Source organism: Carassius auratus, chromosome 28, assembly GCF_003368295.1.
Source record: "Carassius auratus strain Wakin chromosome 28, ASM336829v1, whole genome shotgun sequence".
NCBI lineage: Eukaryota > Metazoa > Chordata > Actinopteri > Cypriniformes > Cyprinidae > Carassius > Carassius auratus.
The window spans coordinates 17,839,353-17,859,119 of NC_039270.1; the positions used below are offsets into that span (position 1 = coordinate 17,839,353).

General features: G+C 38.4%; 1 protein-coding gene across 1 annotated transcript; it reads left to right on the top strand.

Annotated features, from left to right (window-relative positions):
* Nucleotides 1-1,554: 1,554 nt before the first annotated feature.
* Nucleotides 1,555-11,883, top strand: LOC113047083 (HLA class II histocompatibility antigen, DP alpha 1 chain). Its single transcript, XM_026208347.1, has 4 exons — nt 1,555-1,680; nt 2,574-2,825; nt 9,704-9,994; nt 11,207-11,883. The coding sequence occupies exons 1-4, from the start codon at nt 1,623-1,625 to the stop codon at nt 11,326-11,328; spliced, it is 723 nt and encodes a 240-aa protein (XP_026064132.1). The 5' UTR covers nt 1,555-1,622; the 3' UTR covers nt 11,329-11,883.
* Nucleotides 11,884-19,767: the final 7,884 nt, after the last annotated feature.

The following is a 19,767-nucleotide window of genomic DNA, read 5'->3' on the forward strand; positions in this document are numbered from 1 at the left end:
CGTATTATTCTGGAATAAGGGTGTTTCGATGAGCAATGGTAATAACACTATCTCGGTCCTCATCTTCACTTATTGGTATCATCAATCGGATTTCTTCCACTTGTTCGAAATCGTTAATACCAATTTGATATCTTTTAACTCTTACCATGTTTGGCAAGTGTCCTTTTTTCTCTTTTTAACGCTTTACCGCACATGTAATACTGTAAATCTCTATTTTGCCTTCCATCTTTTTTGCTAATTTTTTTAATTATATTTTCTACCTCTGGAGTTTTGCACTGCAATTGTATTGTACAGCTTAAATTTTTTGCTAGTTTTTGCATCCATCGCAATACTGCTAGACCCACTTCACTTTCCGTTAAAGTTTCCTAACTGCAGCCCTTCCTTGGTGGGAAGCCAAAGTAATAATTTTCCTGGGATCGCCACCTGGACGGATGTCTCTGCCTGTAGCGCCAACTCACTCTCATGCCCAGGACGGGGAGGCCACGCTGGGCCTGGGTCGCTCGAAAAAGCCCCTGGAGCTCAGCCTTCGAAGCGCTTTTGTCATCACCCCGATGGCGGGTAAAAACGGCATCCTCTATCGGGCCGACCTCCGGGGTCGCTGGCGAAATCGGAGCTCTACCCGGGAAAGGTGCACCATCCTGGGCAAGGCCGCCGGAGAGGGGGTGGTTGGATGTTCGACCGGGGCCCGCTCGGGAACGCCGGGGCCTAGGGACTTGAAACTCGGGTCGTTGATAGGGCCCGTCGGCCCCTCTCGGACGCCGCCACCCCAGAGCCGGTGCACCCCAGGGGGCCGGAGATAGCACCCACCGAAGGTGGAAATTTGAACGGCCGTATCTCGCCGAGGCCGAGACCCAGGGACTTCAAACTCGGGACCGCGGTAGACCCTGAGGCCCCCTATCAGACGCCGCCACCCGCGGGCTGATGGCCCCCCGGGGGCCGGGGATAGCGCCCCCCTAAGGTTGAAGATTTGACCGGCCATATCTCGCCGAGGCCGAGACCCAGGGACTTCAAACTCGGGTCGATGATAAACCCCGTGGCCCCCTATCAGACGCCGCCAGCCCAGAGATATTCAGGGTTGGAAATATTCGATATTCAAAAGATTTGAAATAATGTAATTTTATTTTTATTTGATTGTTTTAATAGCAGTATCTGGCAACACTGCATCGCCAGCACTTAAACTTACTGTAATCAAAAAAGCCCATGGACAAGTAATTGCTGACTGGATAGCACATTTGATCAGAAACATTATCAATGATGTCAAAACCGTAGCTAAATAAATTAACAAATAATGTCTTAAAGAAAAAAAAACCTAGTCTAAACCTTTTATGCAACAGGTTACACTTTAAATAACATTTTTTTTTTAGGGGGGGGTCTAATCCATAGTTTGTTACTGCAGTTTTATGTTTGCACATGCAGACTCAAGGTATCCTATCTATGTTAGATAAGATTAGCCAGCTGCATGTCATATGAAAGAGGAAAACCATTTTTATTCTTCTTAGATACAGCAATGTCATTGTGTGTGTCCAACTCTGAGTGGATGATGCAAAAACTTTACAACACCACCAGTTTTATCACCTCGGTTAAATTTTTCCCTAATGACTGTTCAACTATAATCTATCAAGATGGAGTTGTACATAACCATTCTCACCCTAAGCGCTGTTCTCTCAACTAGAGCTCAATGTAAGTTGAAGGTTTTAATTTGCTTATGGAACTATTTTCATAAATGATAATGATAAAATAGCAAACTTATAAGTAATCCCTTTTAACACCTAGCCATTTCAAAAGCTGCTTTTGTGCATATAGTTAAATGTTTCATTAAATGTTTCCATTATAAGATTATTGTGTAAGGTTATCAGAAGAATTGATTTTTTTTTTTTTTAAATGCTTTGTTATTATTGACTTTCAAGTAGTGATTTTTGCAAAACATTTAGCAAACATTAACATTAGAGACATAATGGGAATATTTGTTCAATATAATAAAAATCAGCAAAAAAAAAAAGTTATAATAAAAAATAGGTGATTTAGGAGTTTTAAATGATACATAATATTATTTGAATTGTAAGACAATATTTATTGAGTCATTATAAGAAATGTATGAAATATTAGAGGCACTGAAACACTGCAGACTTTCTGTAATGGCCAATTTTTCATGTAAACAAAGATGTCATTCAAATAGATACTAATCTAATGAAATCACAGATGCTGGGTTTTAAGAGTTGTAACTCAAATATAGTTTATAAGACTAGTCTTATATAATTTTGGCTACTGTTGTTGTTCACTGGCCTACCAGTGAAATTTCACCAGTTTACATACCAGTTTCAATATTTAAATAATAAATAAATAAAAATAAATAAATAAACAATGCAAGTAAAATTGATAAATGTTCTCTAACTTGTCATAAACATCATGTTATCTTAGTAGTTCAGCCCTAAAAATCTGTGACAATATTTACAATTGCAATTTTTATGCTATGGGAAATCTCTTTTGATTGACATCAGCAAGAAAGTAATTGAATTGTCAACCTCAAAAATTAAACTTATTGTATTTGTTTAATGATGTTGAATTTATTTCAGTTGAACATGAAGCTTTTCTATATGCTGCTTGCTCTGATGTGGAAGAAGAGTTTTACATTGGATATGATGAAGAGGAACTGGCACATGTCAACTTTAAACAAAAGACAGTAGTAGAGACACTACCTGATGTTTGGGGATCAAAAAACATAACATTTCTCAAAAATTATGAATTTGGTGCTGATGCAATAGTAGGATGCAAACGTGACTTACCAATGTTTATTCAAACATTCAAGAGCCTACCACTTGAAATAGGTAAGACATGAGAATGTGCTATGAGCCTTTACACGTTTACAGTTTTAAACATGACATTTTAATGTTCATTTTCTTAAGGGTTTATAATGGTTTCATTAACCAATATTACAGAAACAACAGTGTTATTGCTACATATCTGCAGTGTCCAAAACACAAACTTATTATTTCACAAATTTATTCTTACACCACATGCTGAGTATCTTTTAATGCCATTAAAAATAGTGGCCAAACCTCTGTCACTAATTTGAAAACAGCTTGTTACAACTAGAAATTCAGAGAAATATTTTTAAGCACTGAATCGTCTTGGTTACATATGTAACACTGGTTCCCTGAAGGAGGGAACATAGACGTCACGTCAGAATTGCGATCTCAAACAAGCCAATGCACATTGGCATGTGATGATTGACACACAGTGTGAGTATAAGTATGCAGAAATTGCAGCGCATATTCAGGTTTTAGCTGAGGAGCTGAGCAGGTAACGCTCGGACAGGACAAGCAAAGCTAGGGCTGGGTCTGCCTTCTCCGAGGGCAGCACTTGCAGGCTCACCTCCTGTTCCATGAAAGGAAAGGAATAATGGCAACCTTGGGCACATAGCTGGACCAGGGCCTCAGGATTACCTGGGAGTCAGCCAGCCCAAACTCTTGGCACGAATCATCGACCAAAAATCCGTGCAAGTCCCCTCACCCTCTTGATGGAGGCCAGTTACAAGCAGGAGCAGACTTTTCATTGACAGAAATAAGTGCTCTATAGAGGGGGGCCGTGGAGGATTTAACCTTCTCTCCCTCCTAAAGGAACCTGATGACCAGGTCATACTCTCCCACTGACTTCCCTTCAATGGGGTCGTGGTTGGCAGAAATCGCAGCCACATAGGCTTTTAGGATGGAGGGAGACAGCCTTCACTTCAATCCTTGCTGCAAAAAGGACTGACTCTGACTCTGATCTGGCATTTCCAGAGGTCTTCTTGGTGGCCTTCACCATTTGATGAATAGGTTCCATTTCAAAGTGCAAGTATGTCTTGTAGACAAGTGCTGGTGCCCAAGTGACGGTGTCAGCCACCTCCTGGGGTATGTCACCTAGAACCTCCGCGCCTCATCCAGGTACCAGACATGCAATTTTTAGAGGTCTAGACGTGGGTGCCATAAGGCGCCTCATCTCTGAGTCAGTAGATCCTTCCTCAGAGGAATCTGACAAGGAGGGGCTGTTACGAGGAGCATCAGAGATGCTTGATGAGATTTTTGGAAACCAGATTCTCCACCCGGCCCTCCTCCTGAGGAGGGAGAGGTGCATTCACCACCTCCCAAAAAACAGTTTATTTGCTCGAGGCTGCTGCGATTGTGGCACGGGAGTGGGGGTGGACGCAATGGGCCGCCCTCGGCAATGAGCAGGCTGGGGTGTTGCAGCCGGTGAAGGCAGCAGCTACCCATCGGGCCAGGATGTGTGCCTCAGTCTGCTCCTGTGCAGCGGAGAACTGCTGGGCCATGTTGTCGACTGTGCCACCGAAGAGGCCAGTCTGGGACACAGGGACCTTGAGGTACCGACTTATCTGCATCCCTCATGTCAACCAGACACAGCCAGAGGTGATGCTACTGAACCACAAGTGTGGACATCACTTGACCCAGAAAACTCACAGTGACCTTCGTCACACAGAGCGTGAGGACATTTGCGGTTCTGAGCTCTTTTAGAACTTCAGAATCATGACCACCCTCTTCTTTAGACATTCTACTAACTATAAGTATCTTTGCAACTACATGTCAACCAATTCTCATTAGTTTGCAACTACATGTCTACTAACTCTCAGAGTAGACCACTAAGATAGGTTTAGGGTTAGTTGGATAAGTTGAAAAAGAAATTGTTAGAAAATATTAAGCAGACAGCCTCCCTGGGGGTGATCCGAATAGTCGACGAATTGATGCTTTGATTCAAGGAGCCTGATTCAACTACCACTCTCACATTCGAATATTGGGGTGTTATTGATCATGCCATTTTGACTATATGGGGGAGCTCAAATGTCTGATTTCACATAGAGCTCCCAATAAGTCAATATACAGCCTATTATGATGAAGCTGTAAGAATCTGAAAAGAAAGAAGCTTCAAATTAATATTTTAAAGTGCGTGCATAAATCCAACTACCCCTATAGATTTATGTTTCACTTTCCATAATCCGTGATCGACAGAGGAGCAGGGATTTAAAACTTTACCAAGACTCAAACTGACACAGGCAGATACTGGATTTTTTTGAATAGGTAGGGTTCAAGTCATTTCAAAACATTTCAGCTGGTGTATAAATATTGTGGATATATTATTTCCCTGATATAAGATGCATTTGGTTATATCTGCAAGGTGTTGATTACACATTTTCTCTGTGTTAACATGAGTAATTATGTTAGTCGAATGTCTGACTTAATTCTTGACTTGACTTGACCCTCTGGAGTTGATTAACGCGGATACGCGCTATGAGTCATTTTCTCCAGATAACCCCCGAAAAGAACTTAAATTACACTTTTAGTTTTAATCGTACAGATAAGAGCAATACATCAATCAAATCTGTAAAGGGTCTACTTTTCTTTGGATACAGACATAATAACAACAAAACTTTGTGCACTTATTAAATAAAGATGTCTGCAGCCTTTGTCTGCGCTGATCTTCATTTACAAACACGTCATTCAAATGAACTGTAACTCAGTGAATACTCAACAAAGAGACATGAAAGCTTGACATGTCTACTTTTAAACTAAACAAGTGCTGCCGAAAACAGATATTCTGTGATAAAGTAATCCATATGAAAACAACGCGATGTCCGTTTTTCACGTCTCCCTTCATTATATCTAATGTGACCACTACCCCGCGCTGACTGCGCTATTCAGATTCAAACTGAAGCGCGCGGCTTGAATACGCCCACACAGAAGAAAAAGCAGCGAGACTGTTCTTCGAGTTCTTTTATTTTACTGTTTGCTTCGTGATGAGAGGAATAAGACATAAATCACCCCAAAAAGATGTGATGTGGTTGAGGATTTGAGAAATGGATTTCCTCAGAAAAAGAATGAAGCACTTTATTCAACAGAGATCATAAACATGAGTAAGTCTCTTTTTATTTATATACTTGTACTAGTTTTCATATAACCTGTTAACATTTTTATTAATAATAATAAAAATAATAATAATAACAATAAATGTTTTTTTTTGTAGAAAATAAGATTGTTAAAAGGATTTCTGAAGGATTGTGTGACTGGAGTAATGATGCCAAAAAATTCAGTTTGAAAGTCAAGCTTTAATTGTTCTAATAAACAGTTTAACTGCACTCCCAAGTGGATATTAAATTATGTTGTGGGATAATTAAATATATTCTTAATAAACTACAAACATAATATTATATACATTTATTTTGTCCAATCATATTTTCTTGTAACTCTTCCCTCTCAGTCACACAGCTGACTGAAAGGCTCATTATGCAGCTCATTATTCAGGCCTTTGTCTTCTCATGTGTAAATCACAATGATATTCATGACAGTTGACGCCTTCTCATATATGACTTTTACAAATAAAAAGTTTCTTAGAAAATTTAAATCAATATATTGTTTTCTGTGATTGAGTAAATAAGATGATTTTCACATAATTTAGAAAGTTCAAAATTTTCACATTTTACATCGTCATTAAAATTATTCTGATACTATCGCTAATATTCAATATATCGCCCAGCCCTACTAAAGTGGGCTATTGAACTAAAACCAGACGAGTACTTACAGACCCGGGAGGGGGGCACAGTTTGTCCTGCTCAGTGGAGGTGGAATTAGGACATAACTGCATCACAACCGACCACTCCACTGAGGGCGTATATCCCCTAGCTACACCACTGTTGAAAGTGGTGAGGGAGGAGAAGTTAGCATGTCGGTTTCCAGCAGCAAAAGGTGCCATTCATGATCTGGTAAGCCCCTCATGCATCTCCGCGAAGAATGGCACCAGGGCTGGGTGCTGTGAACTGGCACGGACCATCCCGAAGAGCCAATTGTCCAACCTTGAGGGCTTGGGACACGGTGGAGGTCTCCAGTCGAGCCCTACCCTCATGGCAGCCTGGGAAAGCATTGCCAACATTTCTAGGTCGGTATCAGGCATTGCTACGTGCAGCGATTGACATCTGGTCACCGGGAGGAGCGCCAAAGGATACTGCTGGTATGCTCCTCGTAGAGGGCCCAGCACGTTCCACTGGCAGCTCAAGTGGTTGCAGAGAGTGCGCTGAACTCGTTCAGTCTTCTTTTCTCAGTAGAGTAATCAAGAGCAGAACGATGCGATCGTTCGGCTCCGAAGTGAAAAGCTGAACATGTGTTGCACCTGCTGCCTACTTATGCTCATGCTGTGAGCAGCGGCAACTGGATGTAATCATCGCATGCCAATGTACACGTTTAGTTACACTTGAAGTGGATTGGTCTCTCTAAGTGAGATCCCAATTTGTCTGTCGCCGACGTGACTCGGAGTGACCGACTGAAAGGGAACAACAAGAATAATCACAAAAAAATAAATTACATTCTAAAATATATTAAAAGAGAAAAAGTTACTTTAAATTGTAAAAGTATTCCACAATAATCAAGCATATCCCTAGTTTCCACAGTCAAGCTTGCATCTCCTGACTATCAGTTGACCCACATTTACCTATAGGAATGTGACACCCTTTCAGGACTACCATTCAGTATTATCACCAGCTTTATTGTGTTTCACAGGAGCTAATTAGTCTCCATTCTCTCCTCTTCAGTCAGGACTCAGCGTTCTGATATTCCTCTTTGAGCCAGATCATGGCCGCGGGAAGTGGGGGTGCTGCTAGTGATGAGAGGGAGATAAAAAAACAAATGTAGGCCTATTAAAATATTTTGCACAATTTATAAATTCCTTATGAATATTTTTGAAAATGATTTTGAAACATGTAGGCTATTACGTATATTTTGGATTTTAATTTCATATTTTGAGGCCTAATCAACACAGGTTCGGAAGTTACGTTGTCAACATCAGGCAGGCAGGTTTGGTCAACGAGTAACGAGGTTTCCCGCTCGTTCCATACAGAATATATTCATCTTTATATAATACAGCGCACCTCGACATTTGGACACCTGTAACCAGGGCACCCCGCCTGCATGTAGCTCAGGTAAGAGTATGGTGCTGCCGGGCTTGTAACATTTATTTTTTTGGCAACAAGTGTGGGATCAGCTTTGACTAGCAATTGTAAGTAGTTCACTATAGTATTTTTGTAAGGTGGTGTGGATGGAGATGGAGAGTATTATTTCGTTCGTGTGTTCTTTGCGTAATGGTTAGAACTGTTAAATAACGTTTAAATAGTCGGAGATTATTTCCTTGTGGTTAGTGTAAAAAGGTTGGAGATGGAGACAGAAAGCTTTATACTGTGCGTGTGTTCTTTGCGTAATGGATGTGGAGAACTGTTCAATAAACAAATTGCTTAAATAGTCAGAGATTATTTCCTTGTGGTGTGCGTAAAAAGATTTTGGAGTTAATAGAGTTGCGTGTGACATAAACGTGACATAAACGTGCAGTGACTCAAGCCAGCTGACCAAATCGATTGCATTGTTTTAGCGTTATTGTGAAGTTTGATTAATATTATATTTTGTTGTAATATTATTTGTTGTATCTTAATATGTTGCATGTATGTATAGGCTATCTGAAATTGTAATGAAAGTAATTATTTAGTTTTCTTTCGATTATTAAACTATTATTTCTGATTCTGCTTCTGCTTCAGATTAATAACGCATTGCGCATACCTGAGAACTGATGTCTGTGTGTTTCAGACCCTGGCTGGCTGTGCACTGAAGTGTATATGACAATAAAGTAGTAAATCTCAATGTATTTATTTTTAAAATGTATTTTAAATAGGCCTATAGGCTCATAGGTTTTTTGTCAAAAAAATAAATAATTCACAGCACCCCCTGTTCAAAATTACTTCCCGCGGCCCTGAGCCAGACTGTCATTTATCTTGATTTATGGTGTTAACTTAAACAGTTGAACAGTTAAACAAGACAATAAAGGGTTGTGGGTTCTAGTCTCGGGCTGGACGGAATTGTGGGTGGGGGGAGTGCATGTACAGTTCTCTCTCCACCTTCAATACCACGACTTAGGTGCCCTTGAGCAAGGCATCGAACCCCCAACTGCTCCCCGGGCGCCGCAGCATAAATGGCTGCCCACTGCTCCAGTTGGCAGAGCACAAATTCTGAGTATGGGTCACCATACTTGGCTGAATGTCACTTCACTTTTTAATGACATCTGAAATATTTTGCTTAAGGCTTTCCTTTTTAATTGGCAAATGCTTGTTGCATGAGTTTTCAGGAATTGGCAACATGCTTGTTGCTTTAAGCTCATAACTGCACTTAAAGGGGCATGCTGCTCTTCTCCACTGCTTGTAATAGAAAAGCAACGCTTTACTGCCACTTTCCCCCTTTAAGTTTGTGGTTGGGAGAGGTTGGCAAATGGTGTTGTTTGGGGGATCACTGCTGCACTCACTGCTCTTATCCATGCCACTCTGGGTGGGGATTTCTTGCCCAGAACAGAACCATACTGTCAATACACACTGTATGTTAATCATGTATAGTGTTAGTTCTTGCAGGTCACGTTAGTTAAAAGTGCATCAGTTTACTGTCAGCACTGGTTCTGTTCTGTTTACCTTGAATGGGTGCTGCTGTTATTTTTATTTTTTTGTCAAATAAATGCAGCCTTCGTGTAACAACATTAAAATTCCTAAAGATTCCAATCTTTTGAATGTTATGTGTATAAAACATGAACATAGTGTTATAAAGTTGTGTCTCAAATGTTTATATAATGCATATTAAGATATCTTTGCTTCGACTAAACTACGGAATAAATGAATAAAGTTTTCTGTGTTTAGATCTAGATGCACCCCGGACATCCATCTATGCAAAGGATGATGTAGAGCTGGGTATTCAGAACACTCTCATCTGTCATGTGACTGGCTTCTATCCTCCATCTGTCAACATCTCATGGACTAAGAATAATGTTATTGTGACAGATGGCATAAGTTTAAGTCAGTACCGTCCAAGGACAGATGATACATTCAACATCTTCTCCACTCTTAAGTTCACACCTGCTGAAGGAGACATTTACAGCTGTACTGTGAACCACAAAGCCCTCCAAGGTCAACCACAGACCAAAATATGGGGTGAGTTTCAAATAGAATGGACAATATTACAGCTTTTTGTTGTTGCTGTTTTTGTTACAAAAACAAATTACTGGTCCCACTTTATATTAAGTGTCCCTAATATCTGTGTATTTGCATAGTAACTAGATGTGTATGTAGTGTGTAACAGTGTGTAACTAGATGTGTATGAAGTGTGTAACACATTGCCACATTGTATCTACAGCTGTAATATTTCTGTAACTACACACATGTAACAACCATCAGGATGGTTTGTGTAAGTACAAATGTGTAACAGGACATTGGTTAACAACACTTTTTCACATCACAGGAATTATATTACCACATTTTGTAACAACATGTATAAGAGTAATTGTAACCATTTGATTCAGAGGATAGATATGGTTAGGTTTAGGGATATGTAAAATGGGAGGAGTTGGATCTGGAGTTGGAGTTGGTGCACTCCAGTAACTCCACAGGAACTGTCCACTTATTATAAAGTGTAACATTCTGTACACCAACCACAATATATATGTTAAGCCTAACTTATTGGCTGCTGCTGTGTAACATCAGAGTAATTACATGATAAATCTAATATAAACTGTATATACTGTAACACTTTCTTTACCAAAAAGGGACCCAGTTTATATTAAGTGGCCTTAACTACTATGTACTTACATTTTAATTTATAATTTAGTACAATGTACTTATTGTGTACAGACATGTTTTTACATTGTACTTATATTTAAAAAAAAAAAACGACATGTAATTACATCTGTATTTAATTTCTGTAATTACATTTATAATTACACTGTTGACCCATACTTTACACCTTAACCCACCCTTAAACTTACCCATACCTCCAACCCTCTCCCTAACCTTACCCCTATCCCACCTCAATAGCAGCAAAAGTGTTTTACAATACAATATGAACACAATAAGTACATTGTACTTATTTTTTTAATGTAAGTACATAGTAGTTATGTGAACCTAATATAAAGCGGGACCCCAAAAAAGTGCTGTTAGTCCTGTTACACATTTGTACTTACACATACCATTCAGTGGATTGTTGCATATATGTAGTTACACAAACATTAGAGCTGTAGATACTATGTACCAATGTGTACTTACACTGTGGTTACATACTACATACATGTCTAGTTACTATGTACACAGGTATTAGGGACACATAATAAAGTATTTGTTAATCTTTTATCCCACTGATTTACCTTCCAGATGTAGATGTTGCCCTCCCAAGTGTTGGTCCTGCAGTGTTTTGTGGAGTAGGTCTGACTCTTGGGCTGTTGGGAGTCATTTCGGGAACGTTCTTCCTCATTAAAGGACACAACTGTCACTAACTAATAAAGCCATGTAAGCAAACTTTGAAATATCTGTTAATAGTTTTTATAACTGGGCACTTTGAAAACAATAGTAAAAATAAGATAAGTGTCATTCTACATGACAAGTGACAATTGATGATAAAGGTATACCTTTGTATTAAATCAACCTTTTATTGCCTCTCAAATACTTCAAAGCATGATAAAGCTTACTGTGTAACACTAAACATGCATATAAGCGATAGTTCAACCCCCCAACCCCTCTTCTTTGACAAAAAGACATTTTAAAAATGAACAGAAAGAAGGGTTGTAAGTGTTGTAACAGGTAATCTGTGTTTGTTTTCTGTTTTGGTCGGTTTTGAATCATGCTTCCATTCTGTCATAATTTTCAGTAATTTTCCTGTGTTTTAGTTTCCTTGGTGATTCATTGTTTTATTACCTGTGGCATCAGTTAATTAGTTTCTCTGTGTATTTAAGCATTTAGTTTCTTCTGTTGTCGATTTGATCTTGTCATTATGAAGTTAGTTGTGCCAGTGTGCTTTGTGTCTTTTCAATAAACGTCACTGATTGTATTTAGATCCAGCTCTTTTTTTGCATTTTTGCAACATGTGCATAGCAGTTGAAGAATGTAGGCAAAATGCACTAAGGAAACAGACAACGCTTTGGCTAAATCTGTGCCTACATTGGATTTAATTGTGAAATATGGGATGTCAGAGTTATCCAAATAGCCAAAAACCTCATGCATCCAAAACCTATTTAAACGAATTGTATTTAAAAATAATTAGTATGGGAATGTTTTTAATAGAAAAACTATTTAGGGGCTTATTGGTTGGGTGTGCTGCATAAATCATGATGATGAGGCCAGCTTTGGAAATAGAAAATGTAAAAATAAAAATATAGCTGCAAGCAGCGATGGCGGGCTCAAGACATCAGTGCAACACCACCCCGGTGGCATCAGGTAAACTGTGCCCAGCGGGCACATCCATTCACAATAGCCCTCTAGCAGTCAGGTTTTAAGGTAAACGGCAGTTTAAAGGGTTAATCTGAATCATCTGTACTTTGAAATCACATTCACAGAACAATATGTATAACTTTAGTAGCACATTTTTCAGTCTAAGTTAAACCTCTTTTTTTGGCTCATTTTATCAGTAAAGGAAAAAAGGCCTAATAATTCTGCACACCTGAATATAAGGAGTTTTGTTTTTCTTTTCCAGCCTTAATGGTCAACTACATATATATGACACAAATGGCTTCTCTAGTGCAGCTCAACCAATTCTCATCCCATTCGTCCATTTTTGTGATATCACAAATCCCGGACAATATTTGTTGTAGTCCAAACAATTTGTTCATGATAGTTTTTAAAAAGTGTTTTTTTGTTAAATAAAATATCTCCTTTTGAATTGGACATTTAGCTTAGTAAATTTGCAGAACTTTTTTATGCTGAAACAGCAACATTACATTCTAAACAGCTTGAATAAAATCCATTAATATTTATTATAGACCAGTGTAACTGTCTATAATCTAACAAACAAGTTTATTATGAAATAAAAATGTGTGCACCAGATAAATTGGAAGATAAAGAAATTGCTAACAATAATATAATAGAGCATGTTTTAGGTTTTAAGGCGTTTAGATGCAGAAATGGACAAATCAAATGTAAAATGAAATGTAATTGATTTGATGAAATATAGATTAATTCTTGTTAAAGCAAAATAATAAATAAATAAATAAATACGTACACACATAAAAAAAGCAGCCAAGACGAATGAGTTTCCTTTTTTTTTAATAGATTAATATTTAAGACAGAAGCAGCTGGTAAATGTGATCACTTTAATATTCAAATCCAGTAGATCCACTTCAGATTTATTTCTCAACAGTTTATGTTAACGTGGCTGTTTTTGTTTATATTCACCAAGCTATTATGTATTTGAAATAATCTTGTCCGTGATGTGTTTGTTCGTACGACAAAAGGCAGAACCTGCAGCTCGAGAGATATATGTTATTCTACCAGTCGCGGTGTCAAATAGTCTTTTACACTTAAACGGGTCACAAACACCTGCATTTAGCTCTTGTTGTGTTATAATGGGTGTATTGTGTGCATTTGTGGTCGTATTTTATTTTAAAAAGCTCTTAAACAAGAATAAATCAGTTTGTTTTGAGATCGTGACACTGTAACGCGCTGATCGGAGGCGGTGATTTCAGATAGGCAGCCGCAAATATTTAATTTTCACACAAACAGTTCAAAAACATCTTAATTTAGCTCTTGATGTGTTCTAATTGGTGGATTGTGTGATATCGCTGTAATATTTTATTTTAAAAACTATAAAACAAGAATAAATTCGTATTTTTTTGTGAGTTTGTGAAGCCACACGTTCGTGCTAAGAGCGGTGATTCATCTCTTGTCTTTCTCACATATCACTGACCAGAAATCAATTATTAATGAGCCCTGACCGGGTAATAATGAGATATGTTGGTTTAGCTTGCCAGTGTGAATTAAATCAAAGTATTTATTTGTATTTTTAACCGATTTAAAAGTGAAACTAAAAGAGAGTCTCCTACCTTTCAGTCCGGGAATTGCACCTGTAGGGGCGCTATTTCTCTCAGACAATGGAAGTCTCAGCACATATATTCAAACAGAGGGACAGAGGAGATGTCTGACACTTTTTTAATTTTCTGTTATCCGATACAGTGTTGTAAATTCGTGAAACTATGCATATTTCCTCAAAAGGACTTTTTCATCTGTATGAAAAAATGATTTGAGGTGTTTGGAAGCTGCCATTTAAAAATACAATACAATTAATGATTCCCTTTTTACGGTCATTTAAAAAAATTACCACAACAAAACCATTCAAGCTATCCAAAACTCATTCACAATTTAAGTTCCTCCGTGTTTTGGCATCATGTAGACTCATTGTTTTGGCATCATGTAGACAAAGTTTGGTGTGTATAGTGTAACTCTCTTCTGAGCAGTGTGCATTAGTTCACAGCGAAACTTTTCCAAAAATCCACATTCAAATCAAAATAGCCGACTTCCTGTTGGCCGTAGCTAATGACTGTGAATTATTTCCCGAGTTTGGTGTCTGTAGCTAAAACTAACCCCCCCACTTTAGACAAAAGGTGGCGCTATAGAGTGCCTCTTCAACACCCTCTTATGAACTTTTGCCAGTGTCTAGTTATCATAAATACTGATATGTGTTCTGAGTTTGATGAAATTCTAAGCATGTTATTTGCCTCAAAATCACCTGAGAATAATTCCAGTTTGACGTTGCCACAACAACAATATTTTTAGATATCAATATTTCCTCAGCCAATTTATATTGGCTGTGTTTTGACGTAATTCTGATGAAGTTGGAAGCAAATCCAGTAAAAATAAGATGCTGAATTCAAAGCATTTTGAAAATGACGCACTTCCTGCTGCCAGTTGGTGGCGCTATAACTTTGACTCCTAATAGTCACATATATGCAATCCACATCATACAACGAATAATCTGATGAAGTCTGATTAAAATCAGGTAGTGTATGTGGATGCTATTAGACACGTCCTGTTTCTCATATTTTACCATAATTTCAACGCCTCGCCACGAGCAAACCGTTCGTGATATCAAATATCCCCTGGCAATTTTTCATCCCTAATGTCTTGAGATCATATTGACCGAGTTTGGTGGCAATCGGCTAAAAAACCTATGACAAGTATTTCAAATTCCAGAGCATGCGCTTTTTGCATAACTCTATATAGATGACTTCCTGTTGGGCAGAGCCTATGACATACAAAACGAAAGTTGTTCGGCACAATGAGATCTATATGTGTACTGAGTTTCATATGAATATGTGCAAGTATGTGTGAGCTATACATCAACATTTGTGACTGTGTTCCAGGGGGCGCCGTAGAGCCCCTGTACCACGCCCGGGTGCCAGCCTCTGCAGGCTCCTAAATGCCACAGATTTCAAAGTGTGCACAAATTTTCAAGAGTTTTTGAGTATGTTAAGGGCCCCAAAAGCCTCCACAACTTTGACGAAAAATATGAATACTAAGCCCTAAATAGCCAACTTCCTGTTGGGCGGAGCCTATGACATGCAGAACGAAAGTTGTTTGGTATGATGAAATCTACATGTGTACCGAGTTTCATGTGTCTATGTGCAAGTATGTATGATATATGGCCCTCAGTATTCCAGGGGGCACCGTAGAGCCCCTGTGCCACGCCCGTGGATCAGTCTCTGCCCGGCCCTAATGGCCGAAGGTTCCAAGGTGTGTGCCAATTTTCAAGAGTTTTCGAGCATGTTAAGGACCCCAAAAGCCCCCGAAACGGTAGAAAAATTTAATATTAATAATAATAAATAATATTAAGGAAAATAGGGCTCTCGCCCTCCAGGCTTGAGCCCTAAATATAGTTGCAAGCAGCGATGGCGGGCTCAAGCCATCAGTGCAAACACCACCCCGGTAGCATCGGGAAAACTGTGGCATTTACAGTAACCCGAAGCGATCAAGTTTTAAGGGATACGGCAGTTAAAGGGTTGATCCACCCATCTAGACTTTGAAATCACATACACAGAACAATATATATAACTTTAGTAACACTTTATTTTAATATATATAAAAAAGGTAAAAGGTGTGCATTATTATTATAAATTATTTTTTTTTGGAAGATTACAGCCTTTAATCTCCTCAAAATAAATGTGCATATAAACCATGAACAATTTAATTATAGCTGTATTTATAAAATGCTTATTAACGACTATTAATTTTGGGAGAATATATATAAATATATGAATATATATTTAAGAGAATATGCTATATAAAGCATGAACTGACTATTTATTAATGCTTAGCTAATGAGTGCAGCTATTATGAAGTGTTACCAATGCATTTACTAATGGTAACAAATGAGACATTATTTTAAAGTTTTACCAAATTCTTAAATCATTTAAAAGTGTTTTGTTATGATTTTATTGACCTAGAAGCATTTGTGAAATAGTTTTGCCTGCATTACAGCTTAGTCTTCATCTGTGAGCTGAACAGTTTTACTGTTACATCCATGAGATTATGTAAAATCAGAAAAATGTAATGTCACAGGGTGTCAGAGGTCAGTATCAAATGAGTTTGAAATTATTATTTGCAGCACAAATAAGTATTTGTAGAATTTTTTTTAATTCCTGAAACTGTCAGAAAAGGATAAGGCCTAAGAGATTTCTTAAGCTGTAATGAAAACAATTAGCACAATTAGCAACAACAACAACAAAAAATAACAATTTAAAATACAGTTTTTTTTCTGGTGATTAAAGAGATGTTTAAGTTTCTCTCTCTCTCTCTGTCTCACTCTCTGTCTGTCTGCCACTCAGCTCATGCCCATTCCCCACTGCAATTTAAAAATACAAGAAAATTAATATTTCCCTTTTCTGTTATTTAGAAAAATCACAGTCCCTCCAGAAAAACGCGATTATGCGATTGCGTGATTTAATGCATAATCAGCCAAGGGCCGCATATTTATGCGGGGGTCGCATTTTTTCAAATACGCCGCACTTTCGCCGCATAAATTGCCGATTTCAGGAAGCAAAATATGCGGAGGTAGCATGATTACATAATAATAATAATTTTCGTTGCAAAAAAGTCACATATATCTTAGCAGAAAGTTGAAAAATGTTGCGTTTACTTCACACAAGTAAATCGCCATTATTTCCCAATGGGAACCTTATGAAGTGACGTAATTGCGCGACGTGAACATCATCTGTGAAGCCCGCGGTGAAACCAGGGTGAAGGACGCAAATCTTTCTCATCTGCCAACAAAAATAAGTGCAAAAGACTGCGCAAAGCAGTTACCCGGTGTGTTACATGACAGTGGGGGCAAATTATTTTGAGAGAGGGATGAGGATGAGGATGGCGAATGATAGGCCAGTGTTAGAGGCTTTTTCACAGTGGACTGTTGTAGTTTCATTCAGAAGTTGATGCACCTCTACTGTTGTAAGATTGTACTTTTTTGTTACAAAATAGTACCAAAACCTTACAGTTGTAAGTATTTTAGTAGTATGTAAAATAATTTACGTTGCAGTAAGAGATTGCACTTTGCAATTCCTGTAAAACAGCATTTGTATATTTGTGTGTATATTTTATTTGTATTCATTTTTACAGAAGTTGTTGAATATTCCTTTTGTAAAGCTAGAGAACTTGTTTGACTCAATGTTTTGTAAGTTTGAGGCATGTGTTAATTAAGGTCTGAAATAAAACAGAATGAGAACTTAAATATTATGTGATTTAGTATGCTTGCTTTATCATAGGAAGTCATAAGAAATGACTCATTATAGTAAGGTAGTATCCTAGTGAGAACAGGGTGTTGGGGGGGGTGTCACCTTTTTTTCTCTTTTTCATCAAACCTCAGTTTTTTCAAGTTCCCACAATTTAATCGCATAAGATTGCAAAAATATCCCGCATATTCCATAGCATTTTTTTAAGAAAACCTGCCGCAAAATCAAGGATTTTTGCCCGCAACAATCACAAAAATAATCCGCGTTTTTCTGGAGGGACTGAAATCACCACGTCAAAACCGTTCAAGCTAACCAAAATCCATTCGTAATTTAAGTTCCTGAATGTTTTTGCATCATGTAGACAAAGTTTGGTGTATATAGTGTACTTCCCCTGTGAGGAGTATGCATTAATTCACAGATGTATTTTCCCAAAAATACATAAATCAAAATAGCTGACTTCCTGTTGGTCGTAGTTCATGGCTGTGAATTAGAAAGTTGTCCGTCTTCAAAAGAACAATATATGTACAGAGTTTGGTGTCTGTAGCTAAAACGAACCCCACCCCCCTTTTGACTAAAGGTGGCGCTATAGAGTGCCTCCTTCACGCCCTTTTAAAAGCTTTTGCCATTGTCTAGCTATTAATACTGATATGTGTTCTGAGTTTCATGTAAATCTGAGTTTGTTGTCTGCCTCAAAATCACCAGAACATAATATTCAAGTTTGACACATTGCCATGACAAGACTACAGGTCCTTCTAAAAAAATTAGCATATTGTGATAAAGCTAATTATTTTCCATAATGTAATGATACAAATTTAGCTTTCATATATTTTAGATTCATTGCACACCAACTGAAATATTTCAGGTCTTTTATTGTTTTAATACTGATGATTTTGGCATACAGCTCATGAAAACCCAAAATTCCCGTCTCAAAAAATTAGCATATTTCATCTGACCAATAAAAGAAAAGTGTTTTTAATACAAAAAAAGTCAACCTACAAATAATTATGTTCAGTTATGCACTCAATACTTGGTCGGGAATCCTTTTGCAGAAATGACTGCTTCAATGCGGCGTGGCATGGAGGCAATCAGCCTGTGGCACTGCTGAGGTGTTATGGAGGCCCAGGATGCTTCGATAGCGGCCTTAAGCTTATCCAGAGTGTTGGGTCTTGCGTCTCTCTACTTTCTCTTCACAATATCCCACAGATTCTCTTTAGGGTTCAGGTCAGGAGAAGTTGGCAGGCCAATTGAGCAAAGTAATACCATGGTCAGTAAACCATTTACCAGTGGTTTTGGCAGGTGCCAGGTCGTGCTGAAAAACGAAATCTTCATCTCCATAAAGCTTTTCAGCAGATGGAAGCATGAAGTGCTCCAAAATCTCCTGATAGCTAGCTGCATTGACCCTGCCCTTGATAAAACACAGTGGACCAACACAGCAGCTGGCATGGCACCCCAGACCATCACTGACTGTGGGTACTTGACATTGGACTTCAGGCATTTTGGCATTTCCTTCTCCCCAGTCTTCCTCCAGACTCTGGCACCTTGATTTCCGAATGACATGCAAAATTTGTCCAAAAGTCCAGTGCTGCTTCTCTGTAGCCCAGGTCAGGCGCTTCTGCCGCTGTTTCTGGTTCAAAAGTGGCTTGACCTGGGGAATGCGGTACCTGTAGCCCATGTTTCTACTGCAGACTCAGTCCACTGCTTTCGCAGGTCCCCCAAGGTCTGGAATCGGTCCTTCTCCACAATCTTCCTCAGGGTCCGGACACCTCTTCTCGTTGTGCAGCGTTTTTTGCCACACTTTTTCCTTCCCACAGACTTCCCACTGAGGTGCCTTGATACAGCACTCCGGGAACAGCCTATTCATTCAGAAATTTCTTTCTGTGTCTTACCCTCTCGCTTGAGGGTGTCAATGATGGCCTTTTGGTCAGCAGTCTTACCCATGATTGCAGTTTTGAGTAATGAACCAGGCTGGGAGTTTTTAAAAGCCTCAGGAATCTTTTGCAGGTCTTTAGAGTTAATTGGTTGATTCAGATGATTAGGTTAATAGCTTGTTTAGAGAACCTTTTCGTGATATGCAAATATGCCAAAATCATCAGTATTAAAACAATAAAATACCTGAAATATTTCAGTTGGTGTGCAATGAATCTAAAATATATTAAAGTTTAATTTTTATCATAACATTATGGAAAATAATTAACTTTATCACAATATGCTAATTTTTTTAGA

Excerpts from the sequence above, each read along its gene's own strand:
- LOC113047083 (XM_026208347.1), top strand. The coding sequence starts at position 1,623 with ATGGAGTTGTACATAACCATTCTCACCCTAAGCGCTGTTCTCTCAACT. Across the intron at positions 1,681-2,573 it reads TCTCTCAACTAGAGCTCAAT|TTGAACATGAAGCTTTTCTA; the intron begins GTAAGTTGAAGG and ends AATTTATTTCAG. Across the intron at positions 9,995-11,206 it reads ACCACAGACCAAAATATGGG|ATGTAGATGTTGCCCTCCCA; the intron begins GTGAGTTTCAAA and ends TTTACCTTCCAG.